Consider the following 22,453-nt stretch of genomic DNA (forward strand, 5'->3'; position numbering starts at 1 on the left):
ATAGAGAGTAAATCTGATGGGTGGTGAGAAGGTCCCGCGCCGGCTGCTGTGGCCTGTCCTGCACAACTGTGTGGCCCTGACTTTGTGTAGGATACTAAGCTCCTTGCAGGCAGGGACTGTTGCCTCCCACGGTCATGTTCGCTGCCATCATGAAGCACTGGCTGGGTACTCTGGGCAGGTGTTGTAGGCCACCCTGTTGACGTGAGAACATGGCCCAGTCACATTGCCAGGCAGAGTCCTCCTGGAAAGGCCATGCCTGCTCCCTGGTCAAGGGATAGCTTGCCATGTCCTGACTGTGGGAGGCTGTGACTCATGGCAGGGACTCTGAGGGGTCAGCCCAGAAGTGGATTGTAGCTTTGTCTTGACTTGTCCTAAGTGACTTGTGGCCAGAGCCAGAGCCTTCCCAGGACCCTTTCCCCTCCCAGCAGCTGGGACATTTCTCTCCCTCCCTGGAGTTGACTAGTTCTTTTTCTCTGGCCTGTCTCACTGCCTCTTCTTCCACCTGAAACTTGAACTTGGCTGAGCCGCCTGCAAGGGGAGGAGGGTGGTGAGATTATTGTTCTAGCCAGGGCTGCCAAGACTCACGTGTTGACCCACCTGGAGGCAAACGTTCTCCTTTGTTTTGTCTGCCTCTCCTCCTCACCCCCTTCCTTTTTAACATGTTCTAATGTTTTCCCCAGGATTGATTGCTCAGCGAAATAAACTGAACTCCTGATAGAGAAGTTCAACTTGACAAAACAGAAATCATAGGAGCCTTGTTTGCTTAACCAAAGATGTGCTTCAGCTCACACCCTTTGGCTCTCTTCTTTAATGTCTTCCCTGTATGTCTGCCTCTCTGTCCTGGATGAAGTTCCTTCCAGACTTGTCTGTCTGGATCCACCACCCTTGTCTCCAACCGCTGCTCCCCGCCATTATGTTTCTCAGTCGTTCTCTCACTCTCTCTGTATCTGTCTAGCCTTCTCCGTCGCTTTCAGTTTCCTGTCCGTTGTGGAGCTGACTTCCTCTCACGTCCATTAATGGAGGAGCAGTCATGCGCAAGAGCTGGAAGTGTAGGCTTTGCGGGTATTCCTGTGAGCATCCTGTGTGCTGGGCCCAGGGCAGCGGTGACTCAAGCTTGAGCCTTTCCCTCTAGGCAATGAGCCAGTGTGTCAGGATGGCCAACACAGTTTGGAATTAGGGGAGGTGCATTTTGATGAGGGGGTGGTGTCAGGAGGTTTCTAAGTGGAAGGAGTCCAGGCATGGAGCTAAGAAGCTCATTTTTCCTTGTTGATGCTAAGGAGCAGGCTGGAGCTTTCTGAGCCAGGGCTCTGCTGGGCTGGGAGTAGTATTTCCAGGGAATGGCATGGATTGGAAAAAGCCCGACTAGAGATGGGGACAAAGCAACTAGGGAACTGGGGCAATAGGCCAAGCAGGAGGCCAGGAGTTGGCAAAAGGCCAAGTGCTCCCAGGCACTCAGTACTGCAGCCCGGTGGGGTGGAGTCAGGTGGGCTGGGAGAGGCAGGTAGAGAAACTCAGGTCCAGGTATTAGCCCAGACTAAGCCAACAGGGGTCATGGAGGTCCACAGTCAAGACCAAGGAGGGACTGCATACCTTAAAGGCCCAGTCAAACCATCCCCTAGTGAGGAATGCTTTATTTCCTTCCAGAGGCTCCTAATAGACACCTTGCTCTTTGTGGGTTGCGTTCCCCTCTCCTGCCAGTAGGGGTCACCCCTGCCCACTCAGTCCCAGGGGCGGCCAGGCGATGGAGGCTGGTACCATCCCCACGGTCCCTCCCCCTGGCCACGGTAGGTTCAGGGATGGCTACGTAAACCGACATGGCCCAGTGAGAGTCAGCCCTGGGATTTCTGTGGGAACTGCTGGGAAAGAGTCCTAAAGTAGTCCCTAGGGAATTCCCTAGAGGGCCACCTTTGCAGCAATGCTGGGAGAGTCCTGCTTGACAAAGAAGTGAACCCAAGGACAAGTGGAAAGATGGGAGTTGGAGCTTCCTGAGAGCTGCATTTGAACACTCGGCCCCAGCCGGCCCTGAAGCCAGCCCTCCTCCTGAACTTCTCAATCCCGTGAGTCGATACATGCCCTCGATGGTTTGGGTCCGTTTTCCCTGGGTCTTCTCCCACATGAGCCCGAGCTGTCTGTCCCAGGGCTTAGAGAGTGTCCTGGATGAATCCAGAGGAGGGGTGGTTGCCCATATGGTAGCTCTGACTCCTGATGGTGTCATTCCCTTGGAGAGAGTGTCTCTCTCTCCCCCCTCCCAACTTCCCCCTTTTAATGCTCCCATGTGACAAGGACTTAGATGACTCAGAGTTCAAGAAAAGGAAATAAACAGGATAACACGGACCCGTTTTGGATTTCTCAAACAGCCACTGCTGTCATCCTCAGAGCTCCAGCACTTCAGAGCTGTGTCACGTCAGGTAAGAATCTTAACCTCTCTGGGCCCCAGTTTCTCATCTATAAAGTGGGAAGTGCCTACTCGGGTTGTTACAAGGATTAAATGAATTGAAGTGCTTGGGACAGGTCCTGGCACGTAGGAAATCTTAATAAATGTTAGCTGCTACTGTTATTGCTATTATAGTTACTATTTTCAATCATGTCTAGACTCCAGATGTCCTGCTCCTAGAGAATGAGGCACAGGGAGAGGCAAGAATTGCCCAACCCCGGCTGCTGTGGGCTTGCCTTCTGAATTATACTTGACCCTCTGAAGACCAGCCTCTTCCCCAAGTGATTGACCCTGGGGGTTATCCACCCAGGATAGCCTGAACTGTGCCTTATAGGATGAGTAGAAGCCTGCCAGGAGACAGGAAGAAGGGAAGACACTCCTGGCTGAGGAGATTTGAGGACACATCCCTGTTGTACTCGCTAGCTGCTCAGTAAAGCAGGCCCAAGTGGGGAGCTTTGGGGCCCTGGGTCTCAGAGGAACAGCCCACTGGGGACCCAGTTTTCCAGCCTTCCCTCTTCACCGCTGTTCTTCCTCCACAGGCTCTTGAGAGAAAAGCCTCTGGGGGGGCAGGGACCAGGATGTGGTGCCAGGCCTGTGGGTTCTGACTCCCTCCAGGATACCCCTGGGACACTGGTCCCCATGGATGCACTGGGTGACTTGGGGCCAATGGCTTTCTGTCTTCAGACCTTGGCAGAAATAGCAATTCGCTTTGCACCAAAGAATCTCAAGAGACTGTTAATTCCTGCTCTTTTCTCCCTCAGGGCTCCTCGCTTATGAGCTCATTTGACCTCTGTGTGGTACTTTAGAGCAGAAACCAGCCTTCCCATTATACAGGTAGGAAAACGGGGGCCAAGGAAGGGACTGAACAGGGACTCAGCGAAGGGGGCTTTGGAATTCAGCCTTTCACTAGATGAGGGGTCAGCAAATCCAGCCCACGACCTGTTTTTGTAAATAAAGTATTATTGGAACACAGCCATGCTGGTTCAGTTACGTATCATCCCTGGATGGTTTCTCGATACAACAGCAAAGGTGAATCGTTGCTACAGAGACTGTATGGTTTGCAGAGTCAAAAATATTTACTATCTAGCCCTTTACAGAAGAAGTTTGCCAACCCCTGGAGTGGACCACACTTTCCCATGGAAACACCATGTAGATGAAAGAACAAGAATAATAATTCCCTGCTATGTGCCAGGCACCATGCAAGACTTTTCTGGAGTGTTTATCACCACGTAAAGGTGTAGCTCAATGAACTTGCCCACGCCGACTACAGCTGCACAGCCCCCCGCTATCCCTTCCAGGCACTACCCCCAAAGGGCAACCGCTCTCCCTCCTTCTGTTTGCACAGGTGTGTTTTGCCTGGCTTTGACATTTCCGTTCATGGAATCACAGGATGTGCTCTTTTGTATCTGGATTCTTCCACTCTATGTGATGTTTGTGAGCTTTATCGATATGCTTGCACATCATTGGAGTCTGTTCCCCTTGCTAGAGAAGATTCCATAGGGCAAAGACACAACAAGGTACTTACCCGTTCTCCGGCTGCTGGCCATTCGGTCTGTTTCCAGTTTCCATGGAGTATGATGACTATGCAAGATATTGGACCCCCCATGATGTCATCTCACCCTGGCCTCAACCCTGAGAGGGGGACCCCCGTGTAGCCTCATTTGGAAGATGTGCAGGTTTGGAGACACAGCAGGTGAGGAAAGCCTTTGGTGACGGTGTGCTTGTGGTCCTGGCTCTCTGGCTTCCATGTTAGATTCTGGCTTGAAATCCCACCGTGACTACACACTGCATGATTCCATTTGCATGAACTTTCTAGAAAAAGCAAAACTCTGGTGACTGAAGGTAAAGCCCGGGTTGTCGGGGACTGGGAGCAACAAGGATGGACTGCAAAAGGGCAGGACGTGCTGGAAATATTCTAACACTGGATTGTGGTCAGGATCACACACCTGTGTGAATTTCTTCAAAGCTCATCAAGTTGTATGCTTCAGGTGGGTGAAATGTTATGGGATGTAAGTTATACCTCAATAAAGCTGTCCTCCCCAAATCCCAAATTCACACTCATCTATTTCTTTGTGCGTGCACACACAGAGCTCCCCCTGCCTCAGTTTCCCTATCTATAAAACAGAGGTCACCGCTCCATAGATGCGTGAGGCCGATTGTGCAAACAGTGAGGGCCGTTTAGCCTGGACCTCTTCCGGCTTCCCCCACGATTAGACACTCCCCACCAGCGCGGCCTCTCTGCAAAGGCCTGGAGGTGGGGGTGGTCTCCCTGGCCAGGGGTGACATCTGAAGCAATCAGGATCCTGTTTGGCTTTGCCATATCCGACCTGCCTCCGGCAGGGGCAGGAGAGCCACGCGCAGCGGATGCACCGGCCCCAAACTGTTTCTCCAAGTAGTCCCCAGAGATGGCCCTTGGCTTTCAGTTTCTGCACTTGTTTATTTTCAAAGGGACGTTGCCAGACCACTAAGCCACCCCTGCCCTTTCATGGTTTGTTTTATGCAAGAGATTTCAGGAAGAGAGAGAGGAGGTAAAGCGACCTGAAACCAGTTCCTTTGCCAGCAAAGAACTGCAGCCATCCCCAGCTGTTCGACTGGAGGGACAGTGGGGCCACGATGCCCTCTTGGTGACTGCCGGCCCCCAGAACGCTGGGAATCCTGATAGTGTTAATACTCATTGCAAATATTTAACGGTCGATGCTGGAACAATTGGACATCCACCTGCAAAAGGAATGAACCTCAGTCCATCCCCTGCACCTTAGAGCAAAATTCACCCAAAATGGATCTTACACCAAAATGTAACTCCAAAAATTCTAGAAGAAAACATAGGAGAAAATCTTTGTGACTGGGTTTAGGGAGAGCTTTTTTGAACATGACGTCAAAGCGCTAACCATGAAAGAAAAAGTTAATAAAATTGGACTTCATCAAAATTCAAAAGTTCCGCTCTGCTAAAGACACTGCTATGAGAACACAAACCACAGACTGGCAGACAACCTTGGCCAAACACATATCTGATAAAGGACTTGTGTCTAGAATATATAAAGAACTCCCAAGAGTCAATAATAAGAAAGCAAACACCCATGCCCGAAGAAGAAGAAGAAGAAGAAGAAGAAGAAGAAGAAGAAGAAGAAGAAGAAGAAGAAGAAGAAGGAGAAAACCTAGCAAAATATCGGCATAGACATTTCATCGAAGAAAATAGATAGGAAGCAGATGAGCACATGAAAGAGGCTGAACATCGTTAGTTATTAGGGAAATGCAAGTCCAAAGCACGGTGAGGTGCCAGTACACCCCCACGGAGTAGCTGAGAAGACAGACCACACCGAGTGCCCTCGGGGGTGCGGAGCAGCCAGGCCCCTCCTGCCGTCCCACACTGCCGGTGGGAGCTAAAATGGTGCGGCCGTTTGGAGAACAGTTTGGCAGATTCTTATAAAGTTAAACATCAACGTACCGTACTGCCCAGAAGTCCCACTCCTACATATATTTATCCAAGAGAAATTAAGATGTCCAAAAGCCTGTGCACGAATGTTTAGAGTTGCCTTATTTATATAATCACCCCAAGCTGGAAACAACTAAAATGGCCTTCGATGGCCGAGTGAATGAACAAACTGTGGTGTGCTCATAACACGAAATCCTCCTCCCAAATAAGCAGGAACAGGGGCGCCTGAGTGGCTCAGTCGGTCAAGTGGCTGACTCTTGATTTTGGCTCGGGTCATGATCTCGCGGTCCTGGGATTGAGCCCCGTGTTGGGCTCCACACTGGGTGGGGAGTCTGCTTCAGGATTCTCAATCTCTCTCTCTCCCCCTCTCCCTCTACCCCTGCTCATGTTCTGTCTCTAAAATTAATAAATAAATCTTCTAAAATCTTTAAAATTTGTTTGAGAGAGTGAGCGAGAGAGAGAAGGCACATGAGAAGGGGCAGAGGGAGGAGAAGCAGACTCCCCACTGAGAAGGGAGCCCTAAATAATTTTTTAAAAAGATTTTATTTATTTATTTGACAGAGACAGCGAGAGAGGGAACACAAGCAGGAGGAGTGGGAGAGGGAGAAGCAGGCTTCCCGCCGAGCAGGGAGCCTGATGCAGGGCTCGATCCCAGGACCCTGGGATCATGACCTGAGCCGAAGGCAGACGCTTAATAGCTGAGCCACCCAGGTGCCCCTAATTTTTTTAAACAGGGGCACCTGGGTGGCTCAGTCAATTAAGCATCTGCCTTTAGCTGGGGTCATGATCCCAGAGTCCCGGGATTGAACCCCACATCAGGATCCCTGCTCAGTGGGGAGTCTGCTTCTCCCTCTGACCCTCCCCTGCTTGTGCTCTCTCTCTCTCTCAAATAAACATACAAAATCCTTCTTAAAAAAAGAAAAATAACAGGCATAACTACGGAGACACTGAAGAATAGGGAAGAATCTCAGATACATTTGCTAAATGAAAGAAGCCAGACTCAAGGCTATGTACTGAAAGATTCCATTTGTATGGCATTCTGGAAAGAGCAAAACAGGAGGGACAAGAAGCATATCTGTGGTTGCCGGGGGCTGGGGGGAAAGGAAGGGGTATGAGGGAAACCTCTGTGTGTGTGGAGGGGGTAGGGTACCAGAAACAGCCCACGTCTTGGTCGCGGTGGTGATGACATGACTATATATGGTTGTTCAACTTCATGGAACTGTACAAAGAGAGAGCTTTCCTGTAGTAAATGATACCCCAACCAACCGAACAGATAAAAATAATAATAAGCCAACATGGCATACCAGATGTCGGGCACTGTTTGAAGTACTTCACACATATTGACTCACTCAATCCTCACATCAACCCCAGGAGGTGGGCATTAATCATCCTAAATTGTGAAAGTTTTGTCCCCAGAGCTCTCTTGCCTTCTTCAATTTCCTCCCCACCTTGGTCTGACCCCTAACATGTTCTTCCTTCTGCAGCCCTCCTCTTCCGTGGCTGTCTTCTTCCCACAGCCGTAGTAGGGAAGAGTTCCCACTAACTTGTTCCCCTGAGAGGCACACAGCTTGGCAGGGAATGCAAACTCAAATGCCTGCAGGAGCCGGGCAGGTAATGTAAAGAAGCAAAAGCACACTGGGACAATCGGGAGTGGTGGGAACTGCGGGAAATGGGGCACCCATGCTGTGTCTAAAGGGGACAGTTGCTCCTGAGCTCCAGCTGCTACCAGGTGGAAATGATAAGGGCCCATTGTTGTCAGACCTTCTGATAGTTCAAGAAAATTCTAACATTCTCATGTTTATATGAAATATAATTTTTTAGACATCAGCAAACCAGCCAAATTAAGGGAAAAAAAACCTGTCTGGATACGTTTTTGTTACTGTAAAATAACGGCATGTTCACCCCTTTCTTTTCCACCAAAATCACCCCCAAAGTACAAGAAAACAAGAAGCAGAAGCGGCAAATCCATATTTAGTGAAATAAGACAACATCTGTAGCCCCAAACGGCAATATACAAAGTGGAAAGAGGATGAGAAATGCAACTGAGCTCTGCAAGGTGGAGAAAGATCAGACCCAAGTGCTGGAGAAGTAGAATCTAGCGAGAGGCAAGCCAGTCCCCTCCCGCAATCCCAGAAAGAATCAGGAACTGGATGCAGCAGCTACTGCAGAGAGCAGGGGACTAAGACGGGGCTTGGGTGAAAGTCCGTATATGCAACAGACCTCTAGGTTGCCACCCCCATCCTGCTCAGTCTCAGCTAACCACCCTCTCTCCCTTCCTCTGGAGACAGGAGGTCTAGCATCTGGAGAAATTACACCAGAGAGGCTCCAGACCCATGGGCAGTAGCACGGAGGAGTGCAGGGAGTGAGTTGCCAGAAGCTGCAGGCAGAGAGTTTGGTGGCAGTGGACAGATGAACAGCAAGGCCACTGCCCCCTTCCCTGGCCTTGCTCCAGAGATTCAGTAGCCAGGCTTATCCTTTCCCAGAAGGCAACTGGAGCTCCTCTGTGCAATCTGAACCACTCAGAGCAAAGACCTCCAGATTGTGACATGTAGGAGTCTCCAACCTAAAAGCTCCCTGGCCACCCACTGACTCACCACTTGATGAGCCAAGTTCCTGCCACACATGCTGCTCCTAGTGGTCATTCTAAGGGGCATCCAGACTTTTGAGGAAAGCTTCCCTCATGGAGAGAGAGTTCAAAACAAACCAATGGAAAAAAGAAGAAAAAGAAACATAAACAATTCAGGGAGCAAAAGATAATTTCAAATAAACTCAAAGTAATATTCTTAGAGAGATGCGATGAGATTCCATCTCTGAAACAGGCACTGGGTGCTCTCTCTATAAAGAAATAACACTCCAAAAATAAGAAAGACCTCTAAGAAAAAGAGTTTTAATGTGGCATAAGTTAAAATTTTGGTGAAATTCCCCTAGAAGTAGGTCAGAGAGGGGCGCCTGGGTGGCACAGCGGTTAAGCGTCTGCCTTCAGCTCAGGGCGTGATCCCAGTGTGATGGCATCGAGCCCCACATCAGGCTCCTCTGCTATGAGCCTGCTTCTTCCTCTCCCACTCCCCCTGCTTGTGTTCCCTCTCTCGCTGGCTGTCTCTATCTCTGTCAAATAAAGAAATAAAAAATCTTAAAAAAAAAAAAAGGTCAGAGAGACAAAAATCGGGAAATATAATAAAATCAGAGAATTGATCCAATAGTTCCAATATCTAATAGAAGTTCCAGAAAGAGAGAACAGGAAAAATGAAAGGGAGAAAATAATCAATTACATAATATAACAAAATATCCCTCACATAATGACACAAAACTTCACGTTAAAAGTGCCCACAGAGGGGTGCCTGGGTGGCTCAATCAGTTGAGATCTAACTCTTGGTTTTGGCTCAGGTCACGATCTCATGGGTGTGGGATTGAACCCTGCGTCAGGTTCCACACTCAGTGCAGAATCTGCATCAGATTCTTTCTCCCTCTCCCTCTGCTCCTCCCCTGCCCGCATGCCCTCTCTCTAAAATGAATAAACAAAATCTTAAAAAAAAAATAAAAGAGCCCACAGAGTGCCCAACCTCATTCATTTTAAGGGGATCCACACCAAGACACATGATCATAAAATTCAGAACACTAATGACAGAAGATTCTAAGGCTCCCAGAGAGAAAAACAGGTCACAGGAGGAAAAAAAACAAAAGCAAAAACAAAACACAACAATATAGGAATGGCATTGGAGGGGCACCTGTGGCTCAGTCAGCTAAGTGTCTGACTCTTAATTTTGGCTCAGGTCATGATCTCAGGGTTGTGAGATCTAGTCCTGTGTTGGGTCCATGCTCAGTGGGGAGTCTGCTTGAGATTTTCTCTCTCCTTCTCCCTCTGGCCCTCCCCCAACCCACTCTCTCTTTCTCTTTCTCAAATAAATAAATAAATAAATAAATCTTAAACAAACAAACAAAAAAGAATGATATTGGATGCCTCAAAAACAATATCAGAAGCTACAAGATAGTGGAGCAATATCTTTCAAATTCAGAGGGCAAATGATTTTTCACCTTCATTTTTTTTTTTTTTAATAATGATTTTTTATTATATTATGTTAGTCACCATACAGTACATCCCCGGTTTTCGATGTAAGGCTCGATGATTCATTAGCTGTGTATAACACCCAGTGCACCATGCAATATGTGCCCTCCTTACTACCCATCACCGGTCTATCCCTTTCCCCCACCCTCACCTTCATTTTTTTACCCAGCCAAACTATCAAACGAATGTGCCGGTAAAATAAAATCACTTTTAGATGTGCAAATTCCCCAAAATTCTGCTTCCCATGACCTTTCTGCAGAGGCTACTGGAGGATGTACTCCTATGAAACAAGAAAGTACACCAAGACAGACAAAGTCAAGGGGTCCAGGAAATATATTTGTGTGTTTCTTTCTTATAAAAGGTAGAATTGATGTTTTATTGTCACTTATAATCAGAGGGTAGTTGGGTATATAGTCTTCATGCTTGATATTTCCTTTGAATAAATGAAAAAATTATAAGGTTTTTTAAGATTTTATTTATTTACTAGAGAGAGAGACAGAGAGAGAGAGAATGAGTGGAGGGGAGGGGCAGAGGGAGAAGCAGACTCCCCATTGAGCAGGAAGCCCAATATGGGTCTCAGTCCCAGGGTCCTGGGATCACAACCCAAGCTGAAGGCAGACACTTAACTGACTGAGCCACCCAGGCGCCCCCCACCCCAAAATTGTAAGTTTTAAACAGGCAATGGCTGGTTATGCTCCAGCAAACATGATTAGATTAATTCATTCTTCAAGCTTTTCCTTATTAACTCCAGAAAATCCACCCACCTTTTGTCCTTTTTTAAACAAACTGGAAGGTTGGCATGCATTTGCCTTCACACTCTGAAGCAACATCCCGGCAGTCAGTCATTCACATCTGCTTCAAGGGACATCATGTTGGAACACTTTTCAGAGAAGGAATGAAGAAAGGCTTGATCATTTTGCAAGGCCCACAACATGTGAACAAGAAGTCAACTGCTACAAGTTTATCTCCTGCCTGAAAAGCATACTTGCTCTTGATCTGCTTCACCATTTTGGTGGCTGGGGTCTGACAAGCAATTGTAAAAACCAATGAGAGGGGATCCAAAGCACCATACAGAGCTTTGGAAAGGGAGGTCCCAGTGCAATAGCTATGCAGTAAGCCTAGACAACAATCGATCCATGTTGTTAGGACAAAGGACTTCAGTGGGAAAAATTGAGGCTGATAAAATCTGACAGGATCGAGTCTGTCAAAATTGTATTGAGATATATTTAACAAAACTACTGGATGGTATGGGAAGTCTTAAACCATAGGTTCAAAGAAAGCTAAACAAATGGGGGAAAAGTGAGGCAATTGTTAACTCCAGGAAAAACAAAAATTTCAACAATTTCTTGTTCAAAGAAACAAGGAAAAGAAATTTTAGTGCACAATAATTTTGTGGCCAGGGGCGCCTGGGTGGCTCAGTCAGTTAAGCATCCAATGCTTGATTTTGGCTCAGATCACAAGCTCAGGGTCATGAGATCAAGTCATGAGTTGGGCTCTGCGCTGGGTGTGGAGCCTGCTTAAGATTCTCTCTCTCCCTCTCCCCCTGCTTGTGTGCACATGCACACATTCTCCCTCTCCCTCTAAAAAATAAAATAAAACAAAACAAAATAAAATAAATAATATAAAATAATTTTGTGGCCAAAATAATAAAAATATTGAATATGAATTTAACAAAATATAACTTAACTGTATTAGTAAAATGAGGGAGGAAAGAGGTGTCTAACAAAATAAAGTAGAATCATTTTTTGAATAATTTAATTTTTTACTTAATGAATTTATTTGAGATAGAGTGTGTGTGTGCATGAGCGAGCACAAGTGGGAAGGAGGGGCAGAGGCAGAGGGAGAAGCAGATTCCCCAGTGAGCCCCCAACTCGGGGCTCAATCCCAGGACCCCGGGATCATGACTTGAGCTGAAGGCAGATGCTCAACCGACTGAGCCACCCAGGCTCCAAGTAAAATCATTCCAACGTAAGTCAATAGATGATATCTGAAGTTGATGATTTTAGAATATGTATAATGAGAGAGGTTTTTGTTTTTTTTTAAATTTGGAGATAAATAGAAGTAATAACTAAAAATGTGAAAGGGATTACCTCTGGGAAGAGGTGGGTAGCGCTGTCAGTTAATAAGGGGCATGGCATGGGTGTGTGGGGGCCAGATAGGGGACTGCTATTTTTAATTATAAGACTTCTAACATTAGTTTTTAAAAACTCTATTTTTTAATATTTTACTTTTATAAAAATCTTCTAAAAATCATAATTTTAAAAATACAAGTTTAAGTTTTATTTTATTTTTTTGCTCTACACTGTTTCTTGTACTCTGTTTACTTGAATTTAATTTTTGCTTTGCTGAAGAATAACCTCCAGTAATTCTTTCAAATATCTTATGAATGAAAAAGCCATTTATTTAACCTTTTATCCTCCAAGATTTATTGAGCTAAAATGACACATAGTAAAATTCACTCTTTTCAGGCATACATTTCTATGACTTTTGAGAAACTTACACAGTCATATAAGCGCCACCATAATCAAGAGAGAGTATTTTCATCACCACAAATAGTTCTCTTGTTCCTTTTTGCAGTTAGTTTCCTCCCCACAAGCTTCTGGCAACCACTGATCTGGCTTTTCTGACCCCTATCATTTTGCCTCTTACAGATGTCATAAATAACTGGTACCAAACAATATATGATCTTCTAGGTCTGCATTCTTCGACCTAGCATAATGCTTTTGAGAGTCATCCATGGTATCCCATTAACGGAAACCAAAGGTATAATTGATCATTACTCATCAGTTCTATTCACTAAATAGTTCCAGTCATATGCTCGGATTGTACTTCCTGGCTCCTTAGTGTTTGGGTGAGGCCATGTGATGAGTTCTAGGCCATGACTGGCGAGTACATATCGCTTCTGGGCTGGACCATTGAACCGTTAATGTGAGACCCACTGAGCTTTCTCTTCCTTTCTGCCACAGTGATGGGCAACATTCCTGCCAGCCTGAGTCTTAGAGTGACTACAACCAGCAGAGCCCACTGCTGACCTGTGACGGACAGTAGCCAATAGATAGGTAGCTAGAATGAGAAAACACACCTTTGTGGTTTTAAGCCGTTGAGATTTGGGTGGTTTGTTATCACAGCACAATCAGCCTATATTGATCCATACAGAAGGCTTTTGTTTTTAAGCACTGGAAATTTTTCTTTCATTGCTGCTCGGATTATTTTTTCTCTCTCTGTTTCCCTTCTCTCTTTCACTTTCTTCTTTCTTTCTGGAACTATTAGGCAGGTGCTGGAACTTTTGAATGTATTCTCCATGTCATTTACCTTCTCTTTGTCCTTTTAGAATTTCTAGGAGAAATTCTGTTTTAATCTTTTAGCTTACTACTGTGTTGTCCAGCCATATTCATTTTGCTTTCAACTCAGCTTTAAAAATATATATATTTATATTTATTTTCCACGACCTCTATTTGCTTCTTTTAACAAAGAAGCTAAAATGAGTTTTTGCTTGATGGGTGCAAAATCTTCCACATTTTTTTCTAGAGCTATTAATTATTTTTAAAGTCTTCTGTTTGTTCTGTTAACTTCCTCCTTACTTGTTAGTTCTCATGTAGCTTTCTTCCAGAGTGCTGGCTTTCTTTAACTGCTTGCTGGCTGAGTTTTCCTGGTCTGCAATACTCTGTGTTTGGGAATTCCTATTTGCCTGATTGTTGATTTGATGGAGTGTTTCTGAGTTTTCGAGAAGAGATGGCTGTCCTTACGAGGTTCTGTGTTCTTGTGGTTTGCTGGGTGTAGGAGCTCTCTGTCCTTTGTGGGAGTTAGCTCCCCTGGAGCACTGCCCTGCATGTCCCTCTGCACGTGGCTGTTGCTGCTTGCTACTCTGCAGGAAGGAAGGTGGGGCCCCTCAGGCTAGATTCTCTGCAATCATTTCCACATGTCCTGGTAAACTGCCCCCAAGACCTTCTCCCTCTAGCCACTGATTGCTTTTTGCACCTTCCAGATCTCACTCTTGGTAATTCTCTGCTTCCTGCCTTTTAAACTGTGTTTTCCTCCAGTCTTTCTTTTTTTCTCTAATATAATCTTTAAGAATCTATGGTGTTGATTAAACGAAGCATGTCTGTGCACTGCATATGGCCCATGGGTTGCCAGTTCGCAACATCAGCCTTAAGAGAGGTTCTGTCCTCCTAGGGAACTGATGTTTGCTTTTTTAAATTAAAAAAATAAAGCATACATCCTCCCACAAGGATGTCTTTGTGCTAAGAGACCAAAGAGAAATAAAGAGTATTAAAAAAAATATATATAAGTATTGTTTCTTTTGGAAATTAGAAAATACAGATAAGCATAAAGAAGAAAATAAGAATCACTCCACCCAGAGATGACTGGTGTGAAAGTTATGGTGCACTTTCTCTCTCTCTCTCTCTCTCTCTCTCTCTCTCACACACACACACGTGATTTTGTTAATATTGGTTTGAAATTGATATCAAACTACCGATAACGTTTTAAAAGTTGGTTTTCCACCCAACAATATATCATGGGCATCTTCCCATGTCAGTAATATTTGCTTCATTTAATATGTCCGTGTTTCAGGGGTGTCTGGGTGGCTGAGTCGATTGAGCCACTGACTCTTAGTTTCAGCTCAGGTCATGATCTCAGGGTCCTCAGATCAAGCCCTCTGTCAGGACTCGGTGCTCAGCGGGGAGTCTGCTTGAGATTCTCTCTCTCTGTCCCACCCCCCCCCCCAAAATGTAGTGTTTCATTCCATTTGGAGCCATAATATACTCAATGAATTCCCTCTTGTCAGACATTACGTCGTTCCTAATGTTCAGTGATGCTACAATCCAAGGATCAAATTCTAAAGTGGAATTCCTGCACCAAATGCAGGAATTTAAGAGTTTCCCAAGGAGAGAAGTCTTCAGATGAAGAAAAGCAAGTCAAAGGGTGGCCTTGTAGACACCTGCAACCAGCCTTGGGAGCGCTGCTTTGGGCAAGGGGAAGACCTGAAACTCACACTTGAAGCTGCCAGTCCCTTTGCCTATCCCTCCTTGGAGACATCGGGGGAAGGAGGATGCACAGCCACTTGGTAAGAGCCCTTTTCACTTACTCTTGAGCACTCTGCCCTTCCAGAGGCCCTTGTCAGGAGGAGGGTGGGGCAGGGTGCTCAGTGTCCACCCAAATCTGGAAGTGAAACTGGTTTCAAAAAGCAGAGCACAGAAGCTGTGGAGGACGCTCAGGGGACTAGAATAGGTGCTCTCGGCCAAGTGCCTCTTTCCCTCTCTTGATGCCCTGTCATTCCTTATCTTCCCAACACGGCCCACACCCCAGGCTGGCTTTGAGTCCCTGAAACCTTGACAGCTTTCTAGAAGTGCTATTAGGTTGAACCACACGAAATTGCTGCTTCTGTAGGTCCAAAGTGGTTGAGTATTGGCAATTTCTAGGTACCTCTGGTCTGGTTGGTTCCATTGCTTCCGTCTGTGGAACATTTCTTTAGCACTCATTCGGAGCTAGGCACCGTGCTAAGCAATTTATCATCATTTTAAACCGACACAACTTGCTTAGACATAGAATTGCTCCCTATTTGAAAGAGAAGAAAACTATGGCTCAGAATTTCCCCTTTCAGAATCGCTTGGGAGCTGATTCACCCTCCAAATTTACGATCTTAACAGTAACGACAATATTTGGAGTTGTAGTTAAAGGAGCTGGAGGCTCTGCCACGTACTGACTGTGATGTCTCTTGGAGAGTGCCTTAACTTGGCAGAGCCAGTTTCCACCTCTGTGCATGTAAGCTCCCAGTGAGAAGTGTTCTTGATATTGTTTCCGTGTTAGAAAAATCAGTTTGGTATTCAGAGACTCAGTCTTTTCCTCAGTAAGTTGGATATCATAACCACTGTGCTCAGCAACACCGGGAACCCGCTGTTAGGACACAGTTCCAGGCCCAGCCAGAGAAAGCGGAGCCCGGGAGGGGGAAGGAGCCCCACCTCCACCCACCACGTGGAGCGCCCGCCCCGCCCGCAGCGCGATTCCCGGGAGGGCGGGGCGGGGTCGGCACGGCACCGCTCGGCCAACGCCTCTTCAAGGCCACAACACTTGTGAGTGGCACCACCTGGCCACCGCGGCCCGCAGCATCCCCGGCACCAGGGAGCGGAGGGGCCGGCGAGGGGCGGAGCCTCAAGGCGTGGCCTCCGGCGACCTTCCTCCCCGCCCCACCCCCCTCCGCTCTTTTTTTTTTTTGTCCGCCTAGATGCGGAAAGGCTCCCCTGCGCCTTTAAGAGGCCGACGCGGGCAGCCGATTGGGCGAGACGCGCCGGTGACGTCACACCGGGGCCGGCGCCGAGGCGGCCCCGTCGGCCCGCGCCCTCCCCCTCCCGCCCCGCGGCGCGCTCGCGGACCCTCCGCGCGCGGGCCGGGCCGGCACCCCGTCAGCCTCGCTCACCCGCGTCGCCCGGAGCCCCGGGGAATGCCCCCGGCCGGCACCCCCTATGGCCGCCGACGTCTTCATGTGCTCCCCGCGCCGGCCCCGCAGTCGGGGCCGCCCAGTGCTGCTCAAGCCTCAGGTGCCTGAGGACGACGACGACTCGGACACCGATGAACCGTCCCCGCCGCCCGCCTGCGCTTCGGCCACCCCGGCCCGGGCCCACGCGAGCGCCGCGCCGCCGCCGCCCAGGGCCGGGCCGGGCCGCGAGGAGCCTCCGCGCCGCCAGCAGATCATCCACAGCGGCCACTTCATGGTGTCGTCGCCACACCGCGAGCACCCGCCCAAGAAGGGCTACGATTTCGACACGGTCAACAAGCAGACGTGCCAGACCTACAGCTTCGGCAAGACCAGCTCCTGCCACCTGTCCATCGACGCCTCGCTCACCAAACTCTTCGAGTGCATGACTCTGGCCTACAGGTAGGGACCCGGCGACCCCGGGCCGGCCCCACCTCTCGAGAGGAGCTTCCTACTTTGACAAAACCCGCGCGGAGGGCTCCACCGCCTGAGGACCCCAGGGCTGCATGCATTCCCATTGGTTCTTGCCCCTTTGGGAGGATTTATGGATCTGGGATCCTCAGTGGAAGCCAGAGGGGTCGGTGTCCTGGCTTCTTCCCCTGCTAGCAGTGCTTGGGTTCTTCCGGCTTCACGTTCTTCATCCAGGCCCTCGCCTCCAGTGTCCCGAGGCCACGAAAGAGGTGTAAATACAGGCTGCCCCTTGTGTTACTCAACTCTCCTCACCCCTTCCCCCAAATGCTTTGTGTGTTTCCAGCAATATTGAATAGTGGTTAAGAGCAGCTGTCCAGGGGTGGCTTAAGTGCTGGTTGCAATATTTAATGGTTGTGTCAAATCTCAGAGCCTGTTTCTTGTTTTATGAAGAGGGGATGACAGTAGTATCAGCCTCCATTGGCTATTTTGGGGATGGAAAGAGAGAGGTAGTGCTTATTCCAGTGCCTGACACATAGTTAGATGCTCCATGAACGTTAGCTACTTCTCTTATTGTCCCAGCGGAGAGAGGCTGGGTCGCCTCACATCTACTTTATTGGGAGACCCTTTCCCACCTTAGTGGCCACCCTGGGTGCCTCCTAGGTAGACTTTTGGAGCCACAGCTGTTGGAGGTGCAGTCTGCCCCCCTGACAAGTTGGACGGTTCTTTGGTCAGCCCTGAAACGTTATATGGAGATGGCATTGTTGAGGGCAGGCATCCCAGACACCATTCTGACACGTGGATCCAGCTCTGGGCAGAAATCCCTTTTTTTTCTAAGTCACAGATACGCCTGGCCCTCATGAGTTAAAGTGTCTTTCCACCCTCTCCTTCCGTGTGCATGTTAGGTGTTTATGCCAGGTGACTGCTTCAGCAACAGAACTTCTTTTGGGCTAGCTGCAGTGCAGAGCAGTCCAGTCCTGCACGAAGCTCACGATAGGATCTCTGCTTGGGTGGGGGTTATTGTATTGGTAACTGGACTGGCTCAGGCTGTCTTAGGTCTGCTGTGCAGGCAGCACAGGGAAAGTTTCCTAGGAGACTCCAGAAACAGGGTAAAGAAAAGTAGGTACGTTCCCCCCTCCCCCCCCCCCCTTTTGGAGAGCTTTTAAACCCAGATATATCCAAGTTAAAACATTACACATTTACCTGAAGTTAAAACATGGCTCAGGGTAGCATTTTCCCTCTCTGGAATAAATGATTAGTCAACTTGTTCCTTTGTTATGTTCCTGAAACGAACCCTCCCACCCCCACCCCATTTCCTCTCTTGAAGATTTCCCTGGTGGTTTGTTTGCCACATGGCTGCAGTGTATTACCCAGAGCTCTCTTCCCATCCCCCTTGCGTGGCACATTGGTTAGGTTCTGCTCTGATTCTCTAGTCTTGCCAGTTTGAGCTGGCACTGAGCCCGTGAAGATGTTCTATTTTTTTTTTTTTATGGTATTGAGAATGCAGCCTTTTGCCGTCTTTTAGCCCTACTTTCTCAGTCTCGAATTTTGAGCACTTCATTGGAATCAAACCCACCTAGATCATAGCATATGCCACAGGAGCCTTTTCCAACAAAACTATAGGTGAAAGACAGGAATGTGTTTTATTAAGAGGACTTAATCCTTTTCTTTATTTTAATATAAACTTCTTCGTGTACTGGGAGAGAAGTGATGATTAAGTAGCAGGAGGCATGAGTAGAAAGCTCTTACCTAAGCTTTGCTAAAGGAAAAATAAACCAGTCTTCCCTTTGCCCTTTTAGGTTTGGATAACCTAAAGGCTTATTATTAAATAACACCAAAGAATTTTAGTAATGGCATTTTTTCCCCACTTCTTTCAAAAATATCTTGGCAACTGGCCATTGCTCAATTAAGTTTCTTGATTGCAAAATGCGCCCTTACCTTGCTCTTCAAGACCTCCAGCCCCACTGGCTCTTTCGCTTTGCTGCAGTTCCCTATGCACAAGTCCTGCCACTCTGCAGGTCCCCAGTGGGTATCTGCCTAGTAATTTCTCATGAAGATACTCTTTGTCTCGCTGATTTGACTGTCCCCGAATTTAGTTGGCAGTGTGGAACTGTGGTACAGATTGACAGAGGAATGACTCAAAACCAGTTGTCTGGGCTGTAGCCCCTGGCACAGAAAGCAGCAAGAGAACAGAAGTGAGTTTCTGACCTCAGCTGTCCTATCATGACCACTAGCTGGCTCTCAGAGAAGGAGGGTTGAGATGGGGGCAGGGAGGGAAGCAGACTTGATCTCACTGGTGGTCTGACTTCCCTTTCCATGGGGTTCAAGCCTTCACCACTGTTGTCCAGGTTTTCTCCTTCTCCTTGGACCTAGACGAAGGCCAGCGGGGCCTCTTCTGCGTGACTGTTTCTGGCCTAGGCTCTTTCTAACCTCAGCTTCCTGTCTGTCCCCTGGTCTCTTGGTTCTAGCTGCCTAACTCTCCCTGGTACACTCTGTGCTTTTTTTTTTTTTTTTTTTTTTTTTTGGTTTCCTGTTAAACTGCTGTCTCCCAGCTGTTTCCAGATGAGGTTCAACAGCTCTTTTGGGGAGGAACTAAGTGCAAGGGAAGTTGTGGTTATTTTTTCCCCAGTCCCGTGAAGTGGTCCAGGGATTCTGAATATGATCTGTTCCTGAACATGCAAAGTCTTGAACTCCTAAAGGGTCCTTAGCAAGACTGACTTTGGGTGGGGGAATAGGGTGTTTGAGAAATGGGGACTGCACGTGAGTGTGCCCAGTGGCCCGTCTGGGTAAGTAGTAGTGCCAAGGGGATTCCAGCTCCATATCTGGCCTTAGAATCCATGTCCTTCCCACTCTGTGATGCTAAGTAGCCCCATAGCAAAACATCTTGATTTGGTCCTACAATGGGTGCTCAATTACTGGGACGTTCTGGAGGGGAAGAAGTTGCCTTTCTCCAAGGCAAAGTTTAGGTGATAGATCATGGGGAAAAAGCCCGTGGTTTACCTTTTCAAGCCTTCCTGTCTGCCACTGTAAAATGGGGAGGATAAAACTGACCTGCAGGATGGATGTAAGGGTTAGCGGATAGAATGTCTGGGAATGTGTCTAGTACCTAGCAGGCAAGAGGGGGCTTCACAGGCTGAATCCAGTCCTCTGTCTTTACCAAGCTGACGTTTAGGAGGACCAAGAGTCCTCATCTGTAAGCTGAAGGAAATAACGTGTCTGACTGGGGTCTTTCAGTGTAGCTTTCAAATGCCTGCTTGACAAATACTAAATAGACGCATTCTTGCTTTGCCCATGCTTTCCAAGCTCCACAATGGAGCTATGTACTCTAGAACATAGCTCATGGTTCTTGCCCTCTTAGCATTTTAAGGAATGTCACACATGTAACTCACCCACACAGATTCTGATTACATCTAGTAGATAGCTTTTTTGGGGGTTGGTTTTGGTTTCACTTCTCTACCTTTTTATGTAACTCTTTATTAGGAAGTCTAGGTGCGAATGTCTCCAGAGGGCAAGAGATGTTGTTTTTTTTTTTAAAATGTATGTAAGGATAAGCAGTAGCTTTCTGGACAATGGGTTTCTGCTTAAGTGGATATCTGAGGAGACCTTTTAATTTGAACCTGTGAGATAGCCTTGGGATACAAATTTCCAAAATCTACCCCTGTATACGTGTGCTCTGTATAGTAATCATGTGTTCCTGAACCAAGGTAGGAATCTCTGCCAGACTTAAGGAATTGCTGGGATTAAAGGTTTAGAGTGCGGTATCCTCCAGATTTTAGGTTATCAGTAGAAGTACTTTCTAATGCTAGGCATGGTAACTAGATGTAAATGGGAACCATGCACACAAATGACTAAATTTACTCTTCTGCAACCGTGCCAAAGATAAGCAGGCTTTCTTTTGCACTTTTTTCAGTATTTGATCATTATATAGAATGGACTGAGGGGCATGCACAGGTGGGGATGAGGGCTACAGAGATGAGAAAGACAGTCCCTGTCCTTGAGGAGCTCACAAACTAGGGGGTGGGGGACAGATAGACAGTGGTACAATAGTTAGCAAGGGCTGTGATAAAAACATGAGCCAGCTCTGACAGCAATACTGAGATTGAGAGAGTGCGTGTGTATTTACGTAATTGCTATCAGTGTGGATGGTTTCCCCTGACATCAGGGTTTAATACTTACCTCCCCTTCCCCATGTTAACTGTCCACAATCATGGACCATATTCCCCAGCAGGAAGCCCCAGTGTTCCTTTTCTCTATCTTCTTCCCTTTAGTAGACTAGGAGCAGATTTCCTTTTCACGTAGGGGCTGATTGGCTAATTGCCATCCTGATGGAAGGGCGAAGAAAGACGATAATATTGGGAAGAGCCTGGGAAAAGAAGTTAGAGGAGAAGGTGGGGGAATTTATTTGCAAGGGTGGAAGAAGGGATAAGGATTCACACTAACTGAGCACTCCTGTGTCCTGGATTCTCTTGATGTGATTTTTAAAAAATTTTATTTATTTATTTGAGAGAAAGAGAGTGAGCACAAGAGATGTGGTGGGGGGGGGGCAGAGGGAGAAGCAGACGCCCCTCTGCGCAGTGAGCCTGAGGATAATGACGTGGGACTCTGTCCCAGGGTCCCGGGATCATGACCTGAGCCGGAGGCAGACACTTAACCACCTCAGCCACCTAGGCGCCCCTCTCTTTAAGTGATCTTAAGCAGCTCTCACAATAGCCTTCTCAGGTGGGTGGTGGTGGAATCCTCATTTTCCATATTAAAAAAATACCCCCTCCCCAAGTTTAGAGGTTAATTTGCCCTGTTCTGGGGTGAGGCAGCTGGTCTAAGGCAGTGTCTCCGGAGCGGAAGTCGCCTCTCTCATCTGTCCCACAAAAGCCTGTGGTTCTGTTAGGAGGTGAGAGTGCCAGTCCCTCTAAAGCCAGGCATGGGGAAACCAAGATGGGGAAAAGGAATACCTTTAGGCTGCTCTGTGCCCTTCCATGTGCTGCCCTTCCTACCCGTCCTTCAAGACTCAGCTCAAGCACTGCTGTCCTAGTACGGCTTTTCAAAGGGCGCATATAGCACATTGCTCTGCAAATCCATGACCGTTGTGGATTCTGCCTCGTATTTTACGTAGACCTGACGTGGCACCATTCGTGCTATCTTCACCTTTGACTTTCCCACAGAGCCTAACAGTGTCTGGCACATACTAAGTGATTAAGAAATACTTGGTGGTTTGAAAAGGGAAGCTCAGGGACCTAGAAAAGCCAACATTATAAACTTGCCCTTGGCGAGCCTTGTTTATCTTCACCTCTGCAAAGACAAACACAAACTCTGTGGAGCAGTGCTTTAGAGGATGTCGGTGTGGAGTGGGGCAACAGGCTGAGTGCTTTTGTTGGCTGGTATTTGCGTTGTGGCCCACGTGGACTGTTGCAGCAGATTAATGACACCCCTCCCCCCAATATCCATGTTGTAATTCCCAGAACCTGTGGATATGTTAGGTTAGGTGGAATCAAGGTTGCTAATCAGCTACCTTTAAAATGGAGAGATTAGGGACGCCTGGGTGGCTGGGTCAGTTAAATGTCTGCCTTTGACTCAGGTCATGATCTCAGGGTCCTGGGATCGAGTTCTGCATCGGGTTCATTGCTCAGTGGGGGGCCTGCTTCTCCC

At 47.6% G+C, this 22,453-nt stretch overlaps 1 protein-coding gene and 1 pseudogene across 4 annotated transcripts in view; one reads left to right on the plus strand and one right to left on the minus strand.

Annotated features, from left to right (window-relative positions):
• Nucleotides 1–10,614: 10,614 nt before the first annotated feature.
• On the minus strand, nucleotides 10,615–10,938 carry LOC123778522 (thioredoxin pseudogene; annotated as a pseudogene).
• Nucleotides 10,939–16,263: 5,325 nt separating this feature from the next.
• MLXIP (MLX interacting protein) overlaps nucleotides 16,264–22,453 on the plus strand; it is a 57,715-nt gene continuing 51,525 nt past the window's right edge. For 2 of the 4 annotated variants that reach the window (XM_045777662.2, XM_045777668.2), the window contains exon 1: nucleotides 16,264–16,804. In XM_045777662.2, coding sequence (XP_045633618.1) covers nucleotides 16,392–16,804 — 413 coding nt within the window. In that variant the 5' untranslated portion in view covers nucleotides 16,264–16,391. The remainder of the gene's footprint in view (nucleotides 16,805–22,453) is intronic. The other 2 variants (XM_045777679.2, XM_045777690.2) reach the window with 1 other exon arrangement.

This window comes from Ursus americanus, chromosome 30, assembly GCF_024610735.1.
Source record: "Ursus americanus isolate L20-20 chromosome 30, mUrsAme1.1.p, whole genome shotgun sequence".
Classification (NCBI taxonomy): Eukaryota; Metazoa; Chordata; class Mammalia; order Carnivora; family Ursidae; genus Ursus; species Ursus americanus.